Raw genomic sequence first — 23,033 nt, forward strand, 5'->3', positions numbered from 1 at the left:
AATGAGGAGAGTTACAGACCCCCTAACATTTGTAAGGGGGTCAAAGAAGGACAGAAAAGTACAAAAAAAACATTTATTGATTTTAAAAAAAATCACGGGGTACGCGTACGGTAAGCTTACGGTAAGCGTACGGTAGAAAAAAAAAAATGAAAATCAGATTTAAGTGTTTAGATATTAGGGGGCTCTAAAAAGAGCCGTTGTGTTTATGAAATGATTTTTTAGTGGTACCTACAAGTAAGTACCGATGCAGAGTCTAAGGTTCAAGAGGAAGACTCTGTTCCCTTCATCATTGAAGTGCACACCATCTCCTCTATAAATGTCTTGCATGTCATAACGCAAGTTGTTGTGGGAAATGGCACCCATACCATAGTCACGGAGGAAAGCAGAAACAGATTTGTTGACGTGCTTTCTTGCTTTGTCATCGCACCGCGTGCCCACCGTGCGTGCACGGCACTAACTGCGTAAAGTGGGCGCGCGGTGCGCGAAGCGCACCGCGTGCTCACTGTGCGCGCACGGTGCGCGAAGCGCACCGTGCGCGCACGGAACGAACTGCGTTAAGTGGGCGCGCACGCCACGAATGGCGTAAAGTAACTTAGCATTTAAAAAACCGTACAAATTCACTGAAAAAACCATAGGTTTCACACACGTTATAGTTAGGAATTAGCATTTAAAAAACCTTGCAAATTCACTGAAAAAACCATAGGTTTCACACATGTTCTAGTTAGCGGAAATTTTACTGATAAAAAACCAATGAAATTCCCCCGTTATAGTTAGTGCAGGCAACTATAACTCACGCGACCGCAATCTTCTGCTGATGACATATGTGTCTTTATGAAAAAAAAATATTTGTAATATATGTATAGCTAAAAATGTATGGAAGAAGACATGGGCAAATAAGTGTCTAAATACAGTATTAGCATCAGCAGAGGATTGCGGTCGCGTGAGTTATAGTTGCCTGCACTAACTATAACGGGGGAATTTCATTGGTTTTTTATCAGTAAAATTTCCGCTAACTATAACATGTGTGAAACCTATGGTTTTTTCAGTGAATATATATATATATGTTTTCAAAAGTTACCCCTTCAGGTGGAGGGCGCACTCGGGATCGCTCCTTATTACAGATAGGTGTAGCAGCCACATCCTCATTATTTTGGCCAACGCGTTTCGGGCAGAGACGCCCTTCTTCTTGGACCATAGCTGAAGATGACGACAAAAAAGCACTGTCAGTACAAATCCCTCTTTTATTTCCACAATCAGCATGTTAATCATCACCCAATGTATTCTGGGACCGGTAGTGCAAGATGTCGCCGCCGCCGGAGCACCGAGCGGCATTGCGAGACGGGAGTGCCTGGCTGAAATTGTATGTTCCCCACATGACTTTGTTTCCTCAAAAGGTGATTGTTTTATTGAAAAGGAACTATTATGGCACCCGATTTCGGGATGATTGTTTGTTTGGACTACCAGTCCCAGAATTCCGTGATGGTAATCAAGGAGTAATAAACATAAATGATGGGCATTGCTGGTGGTCGTTTTGCCATTTCATTTTCAACACAGCTGCCTAAGGAAGGGCTTATGGCTTGAAACGCGTAGCAGCAACAGATTGTAGAGGCTGTCATTTGGGGACCTGTGCTATCCTGGGTGTGCCTCCACCTTGCGGGGTAACTTTTCAATATATATATATATATATATATATATATATATATATATATATATATATATATATATATATATATATCTATCATAGCATAGTATGAAGGCAGACATCTCATCTCCCTCTTCTACAGGGCACTCCATGAGGACTAAACAAATAGAGATCCGAAGGAGAGAGCTGCATTTGAGACAGAATTTGGAGGGACTCTGAAGATGCAAATTGGAATCATGCATGCAATCTGGTAAACAAGGTACCTCCCAATATTCGGTTTACACTAATCCATTTTAACTATTCACACCATATTCACATGACGCAAGCCAGCTTCAACAGTTTTGACCAGAGTAAAGAAAAATGTCCACGCTGCAGGAAGGGGCCACATTTTTTACATCTTGCTTGCCATTGCGTAGAGATCTATAGATTCTGTGATGTGGTGGTACCCAGTGTCTCTGAAACAGTGGGCACTGTTGTCCCCTTGACCGCTGGTGCCCTTCTATTGGCGGGGATCAAGAGACCAAAGGGGAGCAGGATTTCATAAAAACTTCTTTAATTGGCATTGCTCCTTGTGAAACCGAGGATAGCAACAGGATGGATGGGCCCAAGAATCCCAAGTGTGTTTTTGTGGGAATCATATGAAGCTCTCTTGCACAGACAAAGTTGCTGAGGTTCTGGTGAACGCTTTTAATGAATATTTTACAGTGGATATTAACTCTGATGGGAAGGACCAGAACTAAATGGGACATTGAACCACACCATATGTGCATTGCCTGAGGCTCTTATGTGCATCTGTTTGGTTCCATATTGGTGTAAATTACATTAGGTACTGACAGCAGAACGATTATTTCAATATACTGGATGGATAGTTGTGTGCCTGCATTCTTTGATGGTAATAAAAGCAGCAGGCACTTTTATGTTCTGTTTAAATATATAAAAAATATATATGTAAACAAAGGTTTTTATAAAAATAAAATAAAAACCTAACTTAGTATATCAACGCACTCCACAAAATGCTTTTGAGGTCAAGGAGGAGCCGGCTGTGCTGCCCATGTAGGAATTACCACCACTTGCCAGAGGGATCTTAAAACGAAGATGCTCCTATAGCATGTCCTGCTTCCCTTAAAGTGACATGCACTGGGGGGGGGGGGGGGGGGGGGGGGGGGGACACATCAGCATAAGGCCAAACAGGACACAACAACCACAACAACAAAAACAAGCATTGGCATAGGGTCTCGCCTTGGGGACCTTATAAGTGTTTAGCCATGCAACGGTTGTGCTTGTTCAAATGAGATGGCTTTCTCATGCCCATAATAAAACTAGTATTGGCAAAGCCAATAGGTATGGGCTTGGCAATAATAGATTTTGTTTCCTGCAAACTTCAATAGGGTTCAAAAGTGTAAAGGTAACATGATTCTTTTGAATATAATACATGGTAGGTTTGTGTCTGGACTTACTGTGAAGCTTTTTAACCTACTATAGTGCCCGGATGTACTGAAAAGGTAAATAGTCCTGAAACAGGAGAAAACAGCAGCCCATTTGAACAAATACCATTTGACTTGGCCCGTACCATACAGTGCATGGTTTGTGGGAACTAAGGGCGCACTATGAATTCAACACTTTATAAAAATGGCATTAGGATAAAAAAAACAATTAAAAAGAAATGTGCCTTTCGTAAAGCTTTTTTTTTTTTTTTAAAGTGAGATATACTACAACTGATGAAATGAGTGGGGGTAACATAACACATACCCTGAAAAAAGTGCAATAATTACAGAGAGGGCCAGAGCAGGAAAAGTAAGTGTAGCCGCGGCTCAGCAGAAAAGAGTGAAATAAAAATTGTGTGTGCAGTTTAAAAGCGCTAGTACATCTAAAAATAATTTTTAAAAAAAGAGCAGGGTTGCAACATACGGAAGAAGCACGGAGCAATTTAATAATGAGTTGAAAGGAAGCTTGCGAAGATGTTGAAAATGTAATATGCACATTCCCACCTTAATAAATAAAAAAAAAAGCAAGAGAGTTCAGTAGCACAATAGCTGCACTGCTTCGTAAGAAGATAGTACAACAGCATCCAAACCAGGAGCCTACATGGATATAAAACAGAGCAAAGCAGGAAAATACAAAGGACATAGAAACAACAAGCATTGGCCGCGCGGCCGTGAAAGGGATCGCAACAGCGAGGACGAGCAGTGATCGCGCTGGAAGGGAGGCAGATGGCGGCTGCGCGCGTGCACACTCACGTGAACGCAAGCGCTAGGCCACCAAAAACCTGTGGCAGCACTTTGTAAACCGACACACAATTTCTCGCAGATCAGCGCATGCGCTGGCTCAGCGAGACCTAAAAACACAGCAAGGGATATAGCGCCATTTTTGAGCTTGTTCAGGTTTGACACGGTGCCTGCAGAAATTACCAAAACAAATTTCTTGTAGGTAGGTTTGTGGGAACCATGAGGATAACAGCTCGATGGATGTCTAATTGTATGAAATATTAGTTACAATCTAGGGAACATACCTACACAGCACGGAAGACATTTGGGGGAACAGATATAAAAGGCACCTTCTGTTCTGGGGCCTCACATTGGCTAAGCGTGACATTGCACAGCACTGGAAGGCTACATCCCCCCCCCCCCCCCCCCCCCTGTATTGCGAACTGGAAAAAAGCCCTAGATAGATGCATGTCTGCTGAAATTGCAGTGCTTCGGGCATGGGCTGTCCACAGAAGCACGTGAAGCTCTGGGCCAAATGTGCCATATATCGAGGCATAGACCTGTCCCTCTTAACACAGCCGGTACACCAGGACCCTCTGGAACGGTTAGTAGTGACTGACTCGCCAGTTTAATGTGATGGAAATACGCAGATGTGGACGGAACCACGGAACCTTATTCGAGATGTTCATGTCATGTTTTTTGTGGAGTGTATGGTGCGTGGTTGGTGGAAGGGGGGTGGCGGGCTGTTTTTGGTCTGATATTCTGCAGAACTCTAGGGTGTATACTTTTCAGTACCTACACCTTTTACAATATACCACACAACTGTACGTTATGTGCCGGGCTTGGGCCATCTGGTACTACAGAAAATCAATAAAAATCTGTTAAAAAAAATAATCTAGGGAACATATTCCAAATTATGCTAAAGATAATGTCCTATTACATCCATGAAGTAGGTCATAACCGAGGAGTGGCCTTTCAAAAAAGTACACTGGCACTCAGAATGCAGAGTTGGAATGAATTCTTCATTAAAAACTTGATTCTAGCAGAAAACGGCACATAAAAATACATTACCAGAGTAAAGAAAGTGATTTATTGGTTGCTCCTGTAGCCAGTGACACTTGAATCCTCTTGCTGCCAATTTTGTACCTATGTAGACTATTAACTGCACTGATAGCTTCTTGCAAATTTTCCATTTGAACTGTAGCTTTCAACTGGTAATCTGTATGTGGGCTGAGTTCCACATTCTTTACCTAAGTCAACAAAAAAATCCAATGTAAAGCAGTAGAAATAAATACAAGAAAATCAGACATCCCCAACTACTAGCCACCCTGGAAGCGAACACTAGATTTTAAATAGAAAAGACAGACATGTCCGATTAGTACCTCATGACCAGCAGACTGGGCAAACAAAACATTTAGATTATCAAACCCTACCCCCTTAGATTAGATGGACAATAGTCCCAATAGGAGCCAGCGTAATAACATCCACAATCGAGAGATTAATGAGGAGTACCAAATGTAGACCTAGAATCCTAGGTCAGACAAATATTTCTGCACATTTTGCAAGGCCCAGATGATAGATACAATGAACTAGACCAGGTCTTCTCATTTCCAATGTAAAATTGACTGGACTCCTAATGTTTCGCTATGATATATTTTTTACCCCAGGTAAGGGACAACATACTTTAAGTGATAAGATAACTCAGTAACAGAATGTAGAAAGTTGTCTCTACACAGAGCACCTCATTTTGGTACACAATATAGTGTGTCCAGGTATTCCATACTAGTGTACAGGGGCTTGCTTAAACAATGTCAAGTGCTCCATTAGTGGTGGTGTGGTCGAGCACCCTTAGGCTTATCAGAGGGGTCAGGTAGGCATGTGTTGCACACAGTCTGTAACACAGGGATCGTCACAATCAAGTACTTTTCGTTGTAGCGATTTTTCGAAACATAGAAAATACAGCTGTCACAGATTTGAGGCATGAGCCTCAAACACAGTAATGTTATCCTATGGGAGAAGCATATTTCTTAAGTGAAACCTGTAACAGTGAGTGCGTCTGTGCCCAAGTGTATCAGTGGGTGTGTGACTGGGTTCATGATTATCTGAGTGGGTCTGTGAGTCGCAGAGAAAATAACTGAATGGGTGCATGAGTGTCTGAGTGGGTCAGTCAGTATGTAGGTGAGTCTCCAATTTGGTCTTTAAGTTGGTGTGTCTCTTTTTAAGTAAGACTGAGGTTGGGTGTCTGAATATATATTTTTTAAAACATTTTCACTGATATTCACGAATTTGTCTCAACATTAAAAGGGGGTAGGGGCGGTGGTCACAGCTACTTCGTGAATACCGTAAGTGGAAAAAAATGCCTTTCTTAAGAACTATTCTACTTATAAGGGGTTCCTCAAACACCCCTATATCCCGCTCATGGGGGTCAGGGCACATGCAAACTGACCCCTTATGCCACATTCTGCCGTTTGGTTTCAGCCCCGGGGACAGTTGCTATGAAATAAAATGGCGGCTACAACTCTCTGATCAGGTTGCGGCCAGCCAATCACAGCATTTCTGTTGGCGAACGCATTAACAATTAATTGTGAAATCGATGATTAGCAGCGAGCGCAGATAAATACATTTGGATTTCTTAAATTCCTCGACAACTACTGAACGGATTTACACCAAATAAAAACCTATGGATCAAAAGCTAGATTTCTTCAAAATGTGGTGAAATTCCGGTCAGCAGTTTTTGGGCTGTAGTCGTGTTCAAAGCACCAATGGAAATTAACATGGGAAACTCACTTTTTTTATCCCCCCTTTATTTCACCCCCAAGCTTGACGGATCGTCCAAAAACTTTCCATGTGCAACAAGAATCACCAGGGCAGTTTTCTTTGTAAATTAGTGAAGATTCATCAAACTACACCAAAGTAGTAGTTTCTTGCCTGTACCTCCAGTTCTCTTGTAGGGGTATTTCCGTGATAGTAATAATCATGTGAATAGTCCGGCCCCATGTGCGTGGACCCCGGAGCACTTCATTAGATACATCTTCTTAAGTTATCTTTTGCCTTTCTTCAGGAAGGCCTGTATGGACACTTAAGAGATAAAAAGACAATAATGCAGCCTAAGCAACTAGGCTACACTGGCCAGTACTTCATCTTTAAGTGAAAAAAGATAGCCAGTTTAACTTTAAATTTAGTAATTTGCTGAGTTTTACACATAGAAAACTCTCCTTCACAAAACTCCTTTTTTCATGCTAGAGATGAAGGAATGTATAGAGAAGCCCCCATAGGCTGCCATTATATGTCCGCAAATGGGTACCGTGCCTTTAAGAGTCTCCAGCGATCCCCGGTATCCCATGAGGCACAGCCAGAGGCATTTACTTTCAGTTCTTATTGAAGGCGTAAAGAAGCAGAGCCTGCTGAGTCTGCCACCGGGGAGGAGATACCCCTACAGGAGAAGTGGAGTTACAGGTAAGAAACTACTCCTTCTCTCGTAGGGGATTTCCGTGTATAGTCAATCATGTGAATAGACTAACAAGCCCATCCCCAAAACAACTCACCAGCGGTGGCAGAACAGAGAACAACCGCAGTATTGTGCAAATAGATTACAAAGTGAAGCCTGTCCAACCTGAGCATCTGCCCTAGCATCAGTGTCTAGGCAGTAGTGCTTAGTAAATGTGTGGACTGACTTCCAAGTGGCAGCCTTACAGATTTACGAAATAGGTACATTACGAATTAAAGCCGCAGTAGCTGCTTTACCTCTGGTAGAGTGAGCCCTTGGCTTACTAATCAAAGGCTTGTTAGCTTTTTGATAACACAGCTGAATACATGAAACAATCCACCTAGAAATGGATTGTTTGGAGGTAGCTAGACCAGTTCGAACCCGAACCATAGTTGACAAATAGCGGATATCCTTAGTCTTGTCCAAATAGAATTTCAAGACCCTCCTAACAAAGAGAATGCAGCGACCTCTCTGCAGGAGAAGACGGATTCTGAAAAAACGTAGGTAATGTAAGTCTGGTTTACATGAAACTCCGACACAACTTTAGGCAGGAACTTAGGTTGCGTCCTCATAACTACCTTAGAGGACTGAAAGACTGTATAAGGTTCTTTACAACATAAAGACTGAAGTTCACTAACCCTGTGGGCAGACGTAATGGCCACAAGGAAAGCCGTCTTCCAGGACAGATGCTTAAGAGAAGCCTTATGAATGGGTTCAAATGATTCCTTCATCAGTCGTGAAAGAACTACATTCAGCTCCCAGGGAGGCGAAGGACGCTTAATGGGAGGGAACACTTTCTTCAATCCTTCAAGGAAATCTCTGATGACTGGGATTTAAAAAAAGGAAGTTTGTGAAGGACATTTCCTATAAGCAGTCAAAGCTGCCAGATGAACTTTGATCGAATGGAACTGAAGGCCAGATTGCGCCAAAGTGTAATAAGTAAGGAAGGAGGACATCTTCCTTACAGGAGGTAGGATCCAAGTCATTAGAAGCACAACAGATGCAAAATCTCCTCCATTTATAAGCATAGGACGTGCGTGTAGATGGTCTCTTGGCCTCTTTAAATATCTCCATACAGTCCTGAGAGAGATTTAAATGTCCGTACTGTACTAGCGCAGGAGCCATGCCGCCAAATACAATGACAAGAGGTTGGGGTGCACGATCTGTCTGCCGAACTTCGTCAGAAGGTCCGGCCTGCACGGCAGACGAAGATGTGGCAGGAGAAACCGGTGGAGTACGTCTGTGAACGACCACTGACTGGGCCACTCCGGAGCAATGAGGATCATCTTGGCCCGTGATTGGGAGAGCTTGATCAGCACTGTCGGAATCAGGGGAATTGGCGGAAGAGCGTAGAGAAAGCCGCCTGACCAATTGATCCATAGGGCATTCCCCAGAGTCCCTGTTTGGTAAAACCTGGAGGCGAAGTCGTGGCATTTACTGTTTTCTGCGGTAGCGAACAGATTGACTTCTGGAGTGCCCCATTGTCGTTTAAGACCCAACATAGTTGTCGTATTGTCAGTCTGGACAAGCAGGGAGCTGGAGTGAAACGACGGCTGGAATGCTTTCAGCACCAAACGGACTGCTCGAAGTTCCAGGAAGTTGATGTGGTACTTGGTCTCGTTTGGGGACCATGAGCCCTGTATCTGAAGGTGGTCGGAATGTGCACCCCATCCGTGGAGAGAAGCATCCATCACTATTTGCGTGGGTATCTCTTTGCGAAAGGGAATCCCCCGGAGGAGATTGCGTGGAGACCACCACCATCGGATGGACTGATGAGCCTGTTGCGACAGCTGAATCCGGTCTTCCCAGTGTGTCTGGTCCCACTGATCCTCCAGACATTCCGGCAAGTGTCTCCTATGGAGTCGTGCATTCGGAGTGAGGAGAATGCAGGAAGCCATCGAGTCCAAGAGAGACTATACTTTCCTAACCATTGGTGAGGGCATGATCATGAGAGGTGACACGTTTGCTGTGCGTGTCTCGATACTAGCTCCTAGGTACTGAAGACACTGAACAGGAGTTGAGATAAACTTCGTGAGGTTGATGTGTAGTCCCAAACGAAGTAAGATTGGAGGTCCGATTGAAATGCAGTTGCGCTTCCTGAAACGTAGCTGCCTTGATCAATCAATCGTCCAGATATAGGTAAACAAATATTTTGTTCCTCCTCAGATGCGCAGCCACGACTGCCATGCATTTGGAAAACGTCCGAGGTGCTGACTTCAGGCCGAAAGGCAGCACTGAGTATTGATAATGGTTGTTGCCCACTGTGAAACGCAGGAACTTGCGATGTTTCCTTGCTATGGGCACATGAAAGTATGCGTCCTGCAGATCTATTGCACATAGCCAGTCTCCCTGACGAAGTTGAGGGTAGATCTGATGCAAGGACAACATCCAAAATTTTTCTCTTCAAACCCATTTGTTGGCTTGTCGCAAGTCGAGAATGGGTCTGAACTTGTCCTGGTCTTTCTTGCGAACTAGAAAGAACCATGAATACAGCCCTGTTCCTTTCTGTCCCAGAGGAACCGGTTCTATTGCCCTTTTCTCTAGGAGGGTGTTGGCCTCCTTCTGCAACTCGCGCAGCATGTATCTTGATCGAGTTGGAGGGATTGATGGAGGAGGGCTTGTAAAACGTATCGAGTATCCACCGCAAACAATATTAAGCCCCCAATTGTCCAGAGTTATTTTCTGCCACTCTGCCAAATGTTCTTGGATACAACCCCCCCCAATGGAAATCTGGTCCGAACTATAACTACCTACTGGGAACCGCCTGTACGTAATGTAGCGAGAAAGGGAGACAAATGCATTTTTAATACAGGAGGGTGGTAAAAAAATCTAAAGGCTAGATCTAATGAAAAACAAGTAGGTGAAAAGCTAGACACGATCACTGGCCTAGAATATCAATAAAGCTCACATACCAAGAGACAGTCTTGATTGCTTCATTAAGAATGAACGAAACAGACGAAGCTCACAACATACAATAAATGTGATGGAAAAAGTGCTAGCGTGAGGAATGCAGACCATATTTCTATATGTTTAGTTGGCGAGCTTGACCATAATGAGAATAATATTTCAATATGTAAGAACATACAAACAGAATACAAAGTACACATGATAGCAAATATGTTGCACGTCTCAGAAACCAAAAGGTCTCACAGAAAGTGGTCTAATTGGAAACATTTAACAGTTTTATTAGGTTCATCAGGAATTAAACATGGATACCCTTCCAAATAAGCAAAAGTGATAAATTCCAGTCACCCTTGAATTAGTGGATGTGAATGCTAGTATTATATCCAAGTTTTCTTCTGGTGCAGTGGACCATGATAATTACCATTCGACATGCAAGAATACAAATGTGAGATCACAAGATATGAAACAAAAAAGAGAAAGGACAACATAAAGGGCAAACAAGAGCATTAACATAACTAACCTTCCCATGTCGAGAAAAAATGTCTTGCAATGTTTGCAGCAGATCTTTCCTGGACATTCTATAGTCAAGGTTGCCAATATGAGCATCAGCGCCATTGGCAAAAGGATCAGAATGGGTGTCTGCCCCACTGATGGGATTTACGCCATTAAAGGTCAGTGGAGAAGACCTGTTTGACAAGCTTGGAGACAAACTCCTAGAGGAACAAAAAATAAAGACAAACGCTGTCTCAAAGAACTTATGATGCAAAATAGAGATTTATTTTTTGCATGCACTTAATACATCACATCTAACACAGAACAATGAATTACATGCAGTTTAAGTTCTCAGGGGAACTAAGCAGGTAAAACATTGTAGGGCTTGTCATTTTACTAGAATGAGAAAAACTCAACTAACCCACAACATAATTTGACAAACATTGAGCCAACAGCTAATGGTACATCCAATTAACTGTTTTAAAAATTGTAAGTAAGCTTCAAAGGGTGAAAATTGATCCAAACAGCATTCGAATATTTAAAGATAAAGCTCTATATCTACTACTGAGTCCAAAAATATTTAAAAGCTACAAGGATGGGATTGATTCAAAATGCTGCCAATGTTTGCGGGTCACATTTCTACTTTGTAAATTCTAACTAATATAATCTTATTGCAAATATCCAAGAGGGACATCAAGACATATGTCTTGGTGGGCAAGCATAATTATGATATAAAAGTCCAGGTAAAGCTGTCTGTAGTACCAGACATGGACATCTTCGACACCGAGAGCAGATCCACACTTCATGCCAAAGGTGGTATCATGATTCCACATAAACTAATCTATACAAATACCAAGTTTCTTCCAGAATCCAAAGACACAAGCAGAAAGAGCACTGCACACACTTGACACAAGAAGAGCAGTCATGTACTACATTGAAAAGACAAAATACAGAAAGACAAAACAAATCTTTGATTCTTTGGCACAAAGTTTTCTGGGAAGGCCGGTAACCAAGAACACAAATGCAAGATCAATTGCTCAAGACATACAACTGTGCCACAAACAAGCAGGACAAACATTTCAGAGAGCTCCATGGGCTTACTCAGCAAGAAAGAAGAGAGCAACAACCGCCTTTTTAACTAATACTCCAATTCAAGACATTTGCATGGCAGCAACATGGTCTTCAGTGCATACATTCACAAAACACTACTGTGTGGACATCCAAATGAATAAAAAAGCACAAGTAGGACAAAAACTCTTGCAACATCTATTCACAAACGAACGCTCATCTTGCACCCAGCCACCACAGAACTAACAAACTGCTACAAACTATACACAGCATGTGAATCCAGAAAAGATTCACACTGCAAAACGTATAATTTCTTACCTGTCAGTGTAGTTTTGCAGCTTGAAGAATTTTCTGGATTCACTAGCGAACCCACCCTCCTCCACCAAGAAAGATGAAAAGGGGAAGGAGAAGAAAAAAAAGAATTTCAAAGATTGCGACTAAAGGTGGGAGCTTCCGGAGGAAGCATGTCAACGTCACAAGAGGACAGCAAATGGTGGCATGTCGACGCCCACAAAAAATCCACAAAAAACAATGACAAATACAACAATTCCTGAACCAACCACTGGATGGCGGAATAATGCTCAGCATGTGAATCCCGAAAAGAATCACGCTGCAAAAGTTAAGTTTTAATGGAGTGACTATGGGCTCATTAGGACTTGAACCCCATCACCTTTTTTTTCTTTAAAACATGTAGCCCTTCTCATACAACCATTTTTAGGAAATCGCTAGCAAGTGGCACGAGTAGTACTGTATAAGACATTAAAAAAATAAAAAAGGGGGGCATACCTTGAGGACCAACCACTTTGAGACATGAGAAGAGGACTGGCACTAGACAGCTTGCTGAAAGCAGAGGAGTGGCTGACTTGAAATACATTTTCATCCTTCTCATTTTTCTCCATAGGAGAATTGCTTGCACTTCTCGATGCACTCATATCCATTCTAAATATAAAAAAATAGTGTCATATCATAGAGGTCCAGGATACTTAAAGAAAACATATCAGGTATTCAGTTAAAATCTGAAATAAATGCACAATAGTGATATAAAAATATTAGCAGTTAGTCACTGTGGTACTTGTGTACTGGTGGCGCTCCATTTCCCCTTCTTCAAGGTGGAGTTCAAAATCAGGTTGGCAGGCCTTGACAAAATCTCTTATGAAGTACAAAGCTTTAGAAAAGCCCTGTAACGCGTGCAGTTTCCAGTACATCCAGAAACATCCTTCATGTCCAAATGTCCAACCCAGAAGGTCATTTACTACTCTTAGTCAAGAGACTACTCAAGATGAAGTGAGGCATGGCTGTGAGGATGTGAGCTGTGTAAGGGGGCAGAGGCTAACAGAGACTAATACACAAATATACATCTGTAAAGTCTGAAACATACTCACTGGTACATCTAATATCTCTTACTTCAAATATTTGCTGAAAGGACAATAAGTACTGTCTTAATAAAGAGCGTCATTACAACAACAAAAAACACAATATGGAAAGAATAACCACTCGCATCAAGAGGGAACCATGGTGCAGATTTAAATGAAGGAGGAAGTGAACCAAAAGAACCCAAGGACCATAGTCCAAAAATATACAAAAGTTCAAGGTGTCAAAGCAAACTTTAGGGTTCTCAAGTCCTTTAAGCACCACTCTTAGAGGGATGCTCAATAAGAAGCGTTGCTCATCAGAATGAAATTTAAGGAGGCTAGAATAGAGAACAATTGGAGGTGCAGAAAGAGTGAGAAGGAGATTGGTAAAATAGACCAACCAAAACAACTGTCCCCAACCTATAGCACACGGCAAACAAATAAAAAAAAAAATCCCATCCAAAAAAAGAAATCAGTGTTAGAAGACATTGGTGAGAATTTACGTTAATACAGTTTAGCAGAAGGAGACTAAGATTTCAGTCCACACAAAAACACCCAACAGCTGTCTCAAAAGCACCATAATGTAATCCTGAAGGAAAATAGAAACAGGCTGCCCTCCTATCTCAAACTGCAGCTGGAAATGGAAGGAAGGTACATTTGAGGGAACTTTATACAACAGCCAATGGCACTCATTTAATCTTTCTTCGGGACAAATCCTGCTTATGGAGGGACTGCCAGATTTGTTAAAGTAAAGAATAATAGAGGAGGAATCCTCTTAAGTCAATTACCAGAGGCTAGCCAAGTTGCTGCCTGTGGAAAGTCTACTAGATCCTCACGATCTGCAGAGCAGTCCAGTAGTTTTCTTAAGGCTTCCCTGGGCAGAGGTGTGGCCCACAGCAAGGTATCCCTGGCAGCTGTTTGAACATGTTACAGGACACTAAGCTGGAGGCCAGATGTAGATTTACAATGAAGATTTACAGACCACCTCAAAGAATGATGGTCAAGCAGATACAAAAAAGATCAGATCATAGGCTGTTGGCATAAGAGCACAAAAAGGACTAACAGTCACTAAGAACCTTTAGACTGCAACATTCTTTCATAATCTGGGTAGCAACAAGTGCCTTTAAATCACAAGGGTATCCTTTAAGATTATCTTGAAAAAAGGAACCAAGCCATTTAAGGAAGAACATACTGGAGAAAAGAAAACCGCTCTCAGGTTTTGCCTAGGGAGGTAAGTATTTGAAAGCTCCAAACTGAGGTAGACTCAAAGGAAAACGCTCCGAAGGATCACCTCAGAAAGAGGCTGGAGCAATGGCAACCAAACTTAGAAAAGGACATGGCCAAGATTCAATACAAAGCATGATGGTTCAAGACAAATTATGGTACACTCAAGCAGATCTGGTTAAAGTTGACACTCCATGTGAGCCAAGACCATTGGATTAGGACGTTGGCAAGGCCGCCATCAAAGGTCTGCTAACTTTCTTAGAAGCAACCCAGGTGCTCCGGACATTCCTTATAGGGTGATACTAAACCACTGATACATGTCACTAGGGCATATCACCATAATAAGCCTCAAGGGAACACCGTAAGACATATCACCAACAACCGTCTAGAGCTCAGCCAGACTGGAGTATTCTCAATGCATAAAAGTCTGGAAAGACTGATACAAGGAGATTCCAAGGTCCAATTCAGGGCAGCTAGAACCTTAGAGGCAGAGGGCTTGGATCTTCAGTGTAAGACATCTTAAGATAAGGCCTAAAAAAGTGTAGGAGTAGAGATTTTAATTGGATGAATCCACTAGAAAAGACGCAAAACAAACACTAGAACACATTATATGTATATAACACAGAGAGGGGGACTGGAATCCTGGAAAACACATGACCCATTTAGCTCCAGAATGGCTGCCTGTATGTATCCATTTTGTGTTGAGCAAAAATGCTGTACAATGTAGCATGTCTCCCTGGATACCCAATGGGACTGGAGGAAGGAGAAATGCAGAATACCATGTTAAATGTCAATATAAAGGAACAACATGTACTCAACAGGTTCATTGTGGAACAATGTCAGAATAATAAAATAAATATATGTACAGCAAATTAGCTACTAAGATTCATTACAGAAATGTATAGGAGACTTGAAAAAGAGAATACATTTCTTTAAAATTAAACTGCGTTCAACCACCAGCATAGTTTTCAATTGAAAAATTCAGAATTAGCTATTTAAATCTTTTGGAAATCTAGGTTTTCTACCTCCATAAAGAGTTAGGTGTTATCAAGATTACAACTGAAATGGTGTATTTAAGAAAAAACTGTGCAAATCAATGTAATGTGTGAGATATTGACCGAACTAAGCCATGCAGTTTGTATGTTTCCTGGTCTATATTAAAAGACCAACTGAGCCTAATCATACAATCCATACATACTGAATAGAACCAAATCGTGGACACAGAAATGAACAACCTCACATTAAAGTTCACAAAAACTACTTTTCCAACAAAGCTTTCCGGCTGGTTGTCCGTGCCCATTTTAATAGTGTACAAAAGAACAGAGGAAATCACACTACTTGCCTTTCAGCAAGCTTCCTCATGGAAATTTAACATAGCTACTACACAGCATGGGCAGATGACATGGAGAATGGAAGCACTTTAGAAATGTAATCCTTGTTTAACAGATCCAGAGTTAGCACTAATTAAAAACATGATCTGCAGCGATTAAGTGCAGACAATTAGTGGACTATATTTTTGGGTAAACTTTTTCTCTTTTTGTGGGACATTACACTTAATCGCTTGTGTAAGGGAGCTTTTCGTAGAACTGGCTGGCCTTTTAACCATTCAAAAACCTAAAAAGTAGTTAGGCAGATGGACTAACCACCAAATTCCATTGTTCGCTAAGCAGGAGGTAAATCCAAATTTGAAGAACAGTGAAACCTAAACTTCAGCAGAAGAGTACCAGTCCTTGTGCAGACTAGCATAAATGACAATCAGGCACATCATACGATCTTTAATAAGGCAAATTAAGTTAACAAAAGGAAAATTAACCTTTGGTTGTTTTTATACACAGATTCAACACTTCCCACATGCTTAGCTGTCAAAGCTGCAGAGCTTGTTGGAGTAATATTCAATAGAGGACTCTCCGTTTTACTCTTCCGACCCTGTTGGTGTTGAGCAGCTTTACTGTTGGTCTTCGATTCCATGTGGCAGAGTTCCTACAACAAAGAAATGTGTTCTTGGTAATCTTGAAGAAATTAATATTAAAGAGCCCACAGCCAGTTACTAACTGCCATAATTTAAATAATAGAGCAATTTCACCAGACCACTTTCAACGCTATAGTTCTTCATTCTCTGATCAAAGGCACTTTTAAAAAAATGTCATGTTTACATACAAGTTTTTCATAACTGTTTTCTACTAGCATCACACTCACCAATGCATACTACCCACCAGAATGTTATTTATAAAAAAAAAAAAGACTACATTTGTTTGTTTCTATTTTTCATTGCTGAACACAGCCAGGATATGTCAAACTATTGTAGATTTTGTATAAAAGGCCTCCCCAAGGTCCACATTTTTCAACACCGCAATCTAACATGTATAAAAGATGGGCATGCATCTTTCTTTTGACATTTGGGGTCATTTCTCACAGCATTAATTGCTTCACCTTATGGAGTGAAAATATTTTCTTATTAAAAACCAGATGAAAGAAAACAATTTGGAAAACTTCAAGATTGCCCAAAATTATAACCAATCCTCAGTCCATGATAACTCTGCACAGTTATATATAGCACAATTATAATGCTAGACTAACCCAAGTGATCTTGTAAGGGAACACAGTACCTTTATAGCATGTTCGTGCTAGATTTGATAAACTACAATCTTTCATTTGGAATACTTTTAAGTAAGCTGATTACCAAAGAAAGTATGAGCAGCAAAGACTAGTATGATGGTTAGTCACTTGCCTACCTCCTAGACCAGGTTTAGCCAGAATATTGTGCAATGTTACAACAGATGTCATATTTCTACCATTTCCATACAATAATAACTAATAAATATAGCCACTAGAATTCTGCCGTAGGGAAGCATTAAAGTATGTCAGGTCTAACTAAATTCGGCAAGAAAAAGCAAAATTATCCATTTTAATAAGGCACATTTTTTGACATATTAGCACTCTTGGCAAAGATTTCAACTAATTAACACCAGTTTACATTCAAATATAGTAATAAGCAAGTGAAAGTTGACCTGTCAACCATTACATGGGGCCTTCCACTCTGCGGCAGCAGGGGTCACTTAGATTTTAGTAACTTTTGCAGCATCAAACGCATTATGTGACAAATGCTGCAAATCTATAATTATGCGAGAACACGCTGTGGGTGTAGTATCACAGAATTCCAGTTGCCCTGCTAATAGCACATGGAAATTAAGTACCAAGTACAGGATGCTACACCATGCCACAAATCAGTTATTAGCATTTGCCAGCTGATATACCTCAAGGCATAAGTAAAGGGAAAATCTTAATATAAAAACAAAAACAACAAAAAAACACATTCACAAGAGAGCAATGCTTGTAATTTTCCTTCTGGTTTCAATATTCAATGCACATGAGAGGACTGCAGACGGAAAATCAAGTATCCACATGGAATGGACTAGAAAGGAAAGGAGAAAGCAGTTCCTTTCTTTGGAAACTCTCCTGGAGCAGCCCGTGCAAGTAAGAGGGATGGGAGCGGGGGTGGCGGGGTTTGACAGACAACAAGGAAAATTGATGTATTTATTTAATTTTCCCTCATCGTTTGTCTAATTCCCATTCCCACCCCCTCCCCCCCAGCTCCCTTTACCTGCACGGGCCACTCCTGGGACTCTCCAAGAGTTTGTGAACTCTGGGGGAATGTACATGTCGGCTTAGTATCTGGTCCAGGTCAGTGAATGCAAGATTGTCCACAAACAAAATGCAATACCAAACTACTGCTCAGAGACCCACAATACCAAAATTTCGTACTTTGCTCTTTATGTGCATTTTTTTATACCCAATCAAGCATTTATTAATTGATGCTATACCAACAAACTAGAAGGGGGGAGGAAAATAAAAAAATGAAAAACGACATAAGTAGAAAGAAGAGCAGCTACAAACTACTGGACCCCAAGTATATCCACATTAATCATAATCACCTGTTATAGTCAGCTATATATATCCAACTCTATTTACTTGTCATTTTAATTCCATCACAGAACGTGTTATTCCAGTTCGCACATAAAAAAAGAATACAGTATTGTTTTGAAACAAATTCTCAAACGACGCAGAGAAAGTTCCAGTACCACCAGACTTGGAGTAAAGCATAAACTGGGGATACCCAATGCTTTAACAAAGGTTTAAGATCAGTCAACAAATGTCCCAATTTAAATAAATAAACATATGTTCCTGCTAAGATTAGAATTCTACTTTGTGTGTAGAAGGTGTTAGTTTTGAGATAAGTCCGTGAGTCCAGAATAATTGATATATCTCGAACTACAGCATTCTTATTAAAAAAACAAAATGAGTGGACTACCGGTTTGTGTGTTGCATCCTGGTGGCCTTTGCACTCTACCTACAAAGTAATTATCTGACACTTCTCTTCATTTTGCCAAAAATCTGTCGTTCAGCAACAGATTCTGCAAACCTAACTAATAACTGTGGAATAAAACCATTTTTAGGTTTTGTACTAATCTGTGTTTAGAATCCAATGATCTTCAACTGCAAGAATAGTAAAGAAGCTCAGAAATTGCAAACATTTAGAGAGGCAGCTGTAAAATGGGGTACCTTAGTCCTCCCTTAATGGACTAATAACTTTGAACTAGTTATTCTTTGGGATGGTGCTCCTGTTGACATATAAAAATACTGCTAAAAGCCTTCAGGTTTCTGACCAAAGTTGCAAGCATACCATGGTGAAAAACGAGTGAGTAACTAAATCCCAACACAAACTCTTTAAACAAGCCTTTTTCGCTTTTTAGGATAATATTGATTCCTTAAGGTGGATTTTGGATTTGGATTTGGATGTGGATTTATAGAGCGCATAGCTACCCTTGGGCATCCCAGCGCTAAGAGGACCTAGTTTATTCCAAGTGGGGTCGGTGCAGGAAAATGTTTAGGGAAAGAGCCAGGTTTTTAATTTTTTTCGGAATGATAGTAAATTCTGCTCACTCCTCATGGGTAGTGGGAGGGAGTTCCATAGCTTAGGCGCGTTATAGGCGAACCTGCGGCCGCCCGATCTTGCCTTTTTTATTCTCGGGATGGATGCCAGTGCAAGTGAATCAGATCTTAGGTGACGGCTAGCTTTGTGAAGATTCATCAGGAATCTGAGTATTGGGGGGCCTTTATCTTGCAGGATTTTGTGCGCTATGCAGAGCGTTTTGAACGTAATGCGCTCTTTTACTGGGAGCCAGTGTAGGCTCTTGAGGGCAGGTTTCGCCGAGTTCCGTGCTTTGGTTCCCGTGAGGACTCTAGCTGCGGCGTTTTGGGCCACCTGGAGTTTTTGAATGACTGATGCAGGGGCTCCCAAGTATAGGATGTTACCATAATCAAGTCTTGAGTTGACCAGTCCCTGCATCAGTAACTTCCTGGAATGGAAAGGGATCAGGTGGAAGATCTTACGGGCCATACGGATTAGGCCGAAGCAGGTCCCTGATGTTTTCCTGGCCTGGGTTTTGAAATTAATGTCCTGGTCAAGCCAGATACCTAGACTTTTGACTTCTGTTTTGGGAGTAGGGTAGGTGCCCATGCAGGCTGGCCAGGAAAGGTTTACGGGTAGTTTGTGTTGATTGCCCAGTAGGAGGATTTCGGATTTGTCGCCGTTGAGCTTGAGTCTAGAGTCCGACATCCATTGTGAGATCCCTTCTAGGCAACTGGCGAGGTTTCCTAAGCTAGAGTCAGAGTGGTTAATGGACACCACCAGCTGGGTGTCGTCAGCGTACATCACTGACTTGACACCGAAGGGAGTGATGATGTCTTCGAGGGGGGCCATATAGACATTAAATAGTGTGGGGCTAAGGGAAGAGCCCTGAGGGACCCCACACTGCATAGGCAGGGGTTTAGACGTGGAAAAGCCGTCTGATACCTGAAATGATCTTCCCTCGAGGAAGGATTTAATCCATGCGAGGGCTGAGTCGGTGATTCCCAGTTGGCTCAGCCGGTGGACCAAGATGGAGTGGTCCACCGTGTCGAAGGCGACACTTAGATCGAGGAGGATCACTGCCACTGATCCTCCTGCGTCTATGATGGCTCTCGCCTCTTCGACAACTGCGAGCAAGGCGGTGTCGGTGCCTTGGCCCGGTCTGAAGCCGGTCTGGGAGTCGCGTAGTAAGTGATTGGACTCCAAAAAGGAGGATAGCTGTTTGTTAGCTATTCGTTCAGCCACTTTACTAATCCCTGGAAGAAGTGAAATCGGCCTGAAGTTGGAGGGGTCTAGAGGGTCCAGGTGGGGTTTCTTCAGGAGGGCTTTGACCGTAGCCTTTTTCCAGTTGGCTGGCACGGCGCCACTCCTGAAGGAGGCGTTTATTAGATTGGTGAAGGGTTGGGCAATGGTGGGGGCGACCAGTTTAATCTTACTGATGGGAGCAGGGTCCGCTGGTGAGCCACTTTTTACAGCTTTCAGGGTTTCTAAAAAAGTTTCCGTGGAGATCTGATCAAAGGCTCGCAGGCAAGGAGCCTCCGGCTGAAGGGGGGATGCAATAGGATGGAGAGAAGCGGAGGGTGCGGGGAGTGAGGTGAGTATTTTATCAATTTTTGCGGAGAAGAAGTTGGCCATTTGATTGCATCTCACGCCTTCAGGGTCAGGGGGGGGGGGGGGGGGTCCTGGATTTTGGTGAGGAGCCGAACTATGCGGTATGTTTCCTTCGCTGAGTTAGCTGCTGCCGCAATCTTTCCTTCAAAGAAGGTGGCCTGGGTAGATTTAATTGCGGCTTTATAGAGCTTGAGAGTGCTTCTGTATTCGTTTTTGGAGGCTGTGGACCAGTTTTTCCTCCAGGCGCGTTCTAGTTTTTTGCAGCTCTTTTTTAGGGAACGGAGTTCCTGGGTGTACCAGGGAGAGTTGGTCGATTTGTTCCTGCTAGGCATTGGTTTGAGTGGCAGAATGGTATCTAAGGATTGATGGATCCAATCCTGTAGCTGAGTTTCTGCTATGGACGGGTCTTCGTCCAGGAGGGGGGAGGTGGAGAATAGAGCCTGAGCCCAGGCGCTGTTGTCCAATTTTTTCCACGGGCGATCCGGGGGTTGGGGAGGGGGTTTACCCAGAGGTTCGGTGGATAGCAGTAGCTCGAATGGGACCAAGAAGTGGTCTGACCATGGAATAGGGATAGGGGGCCTAGCTGTGAGACGGGGGAGGTTGGAGAACACGGGATCCAACAGGTGACCTTTGATGTGAGTAGGGAGGTTATTGAGTAATTCGAGGCTGAGTGAACCTAGGTCGGCTTTGAGGTCCATCGCCGGTTTGTTGGAGGGGTCGTCGAGATGGAGATTTAAATCTCCCAGTATCGTAAAATTCGGCGTAGTACAGGCCAGGGAAGAGACAGAGTCAATGAGTGACTCGCAAAAGTGACGAATTGGTCCAGGGGGACGATAAACTAATAGTCCCGAGAGTGTGAGCGATGGTGGGCGACTCACTGAGAAGAGGATGTTTTCGCAGTCCAGTATGGGACTATCTCTGAATTGACATGCGAGGTAGTCTCTGTAAACAACAGCGATTGCTCCGCCAATGCCTACGGGTCTGTTGTGGAATTTAATCAGGTATTCCGGTGGGAGTGACTGAATGATATCTTGCTCTGATCCTGCTGTGAGCCATGTTTCCGTTAGGAATAGGATTTCGATGTCGGAGTCTTTCAGGAGCAGATTAATTTCCGTTTGATGCTTTGGGAGGGATCTGCAGTTAAGCAGGGCCATATTGAGGGTGATGGGTTTCAACGTTGGCTCTAGGTGGAAACTGTACGAGCATGAACGGCAGCAAGAGTTCCCTTCAGCGAGCGAGATCGAGTTGCTGCAGGGGGGGGTTAGGGGGATTCGGAGTTCCAGCAAGGTGTCCCTGGAGTAAGTGGTGGCCTGGGAAGGGCGGACCAGGGGTCCAGGCTCTGGGCGCGGACAGGCGCAGACGGGCTTGCCTTAGGCGCTCCCGCTGCGCTCGTCCGCTGCGCTTCCTGAATAGACACATTTTAGTAGAGTGGGGGGGTGTGGTCAGCGAAGTGGGCGTGGCCTGAGTGCTCGACCAGGTGGCAGCAATTAGGCAATTTTCCCTACGTCAGCGCTAGGGTCCGCTGCGTGGGGGTGCTCAGGGAGATAGGCGAGTGAGTTAAAACACACAGTAACAAGTGACTCCAATTTTTAAAAACAAAGCAATCTCCCGGCTTCCGCCTCAGGAGTAAACAGACAGTCTTCTGGGCGCGTTCTTAGTCAGCGCGCCTTTTGTACTGGATGCGGGGGGCGTGGTCAGCGAAGTGGGCGTGGCCTGAGTGCTCGACCAGGTAGCAGCAATTAGGCAATTTTCCCTACGTCAGCGCTAGGGTCCGCTGCGTGGGGGTGCTCAGGGAGATAGGCGAGTGAGTTAAAAACACACAGTAACAAGTGACTCCAATTTTTAAAAACAAAGCAATCTCCCGGCTTCCGCCTCAGGAGTAAACAGACAGTCTTCAGTCTGCTAAAAATGCACTATTTAGCAACTTTTTGAAAAAGGATTCTTGGAGGAGAACTGCATGATATGGTGACAGAGGATAGCCCCCTATACAGATGACAGTAACCACTGCAAACTGCCTGCCTTAAAACTATGGGCATAATCTGAAAGCAAAGGTACATAATTTAGGGATTTTTAAGTATTTCAGATGTTGAAATTTAAAAAGAAACCTAGTCTGATATAGCTCATTTCATAATTGCAGAAA

General features: G+C 42.8%; 1 protein-coding gene across 6 annotated transcripts in view; it reads right to left on the bottom strand.

The window, feature by feature from the left end:
- Positions 1–23,033, bottom strand: part of MARF1 (meiosis regulator and mRNA stability factor 1) — an 891,622-nt gene that overhangs the window by 579,586 nt on the left and 289,003 nt on the right. For all 6 annotated transcript variants that reach the window (XM_085632075.1, XM_085632071.1, XM_085632074.1 and 3 more), the window contains 4 exons: positions 16,187–16,353; positions 12,584–12,736; positions 10,758–10,950; positions 4,918–5,096 (listed from right to left, as the gene is read on the bottom strand). In XM_085632075.1, the coding sequence (XP_085488201.1) occupies positions 4,918–5,096; positions 10,758–10,950; positions 12,584–12,736; positions 16,187–16,353 (692 nt within the window). The remainder of the gene's footprint in view (positions 1–4,917; positions 5,097–10,757; positions 10,951–12,583; positions 12,737–16,186; positions 16,354–23,033) is intronic.

Source organism: Triturus cristatus, chromosome 10, assembly GCF_964204655.1.
Source record: "Triturus cristatus chromosome 10, aTriCri1.1, whole genome shotgun sequence".
Lineage (NCBI taxonomy): Eukaryota > Metazoa > Chordata > Amphibia > Caudata > Salamandridae > Triturus > Triturus cristatus.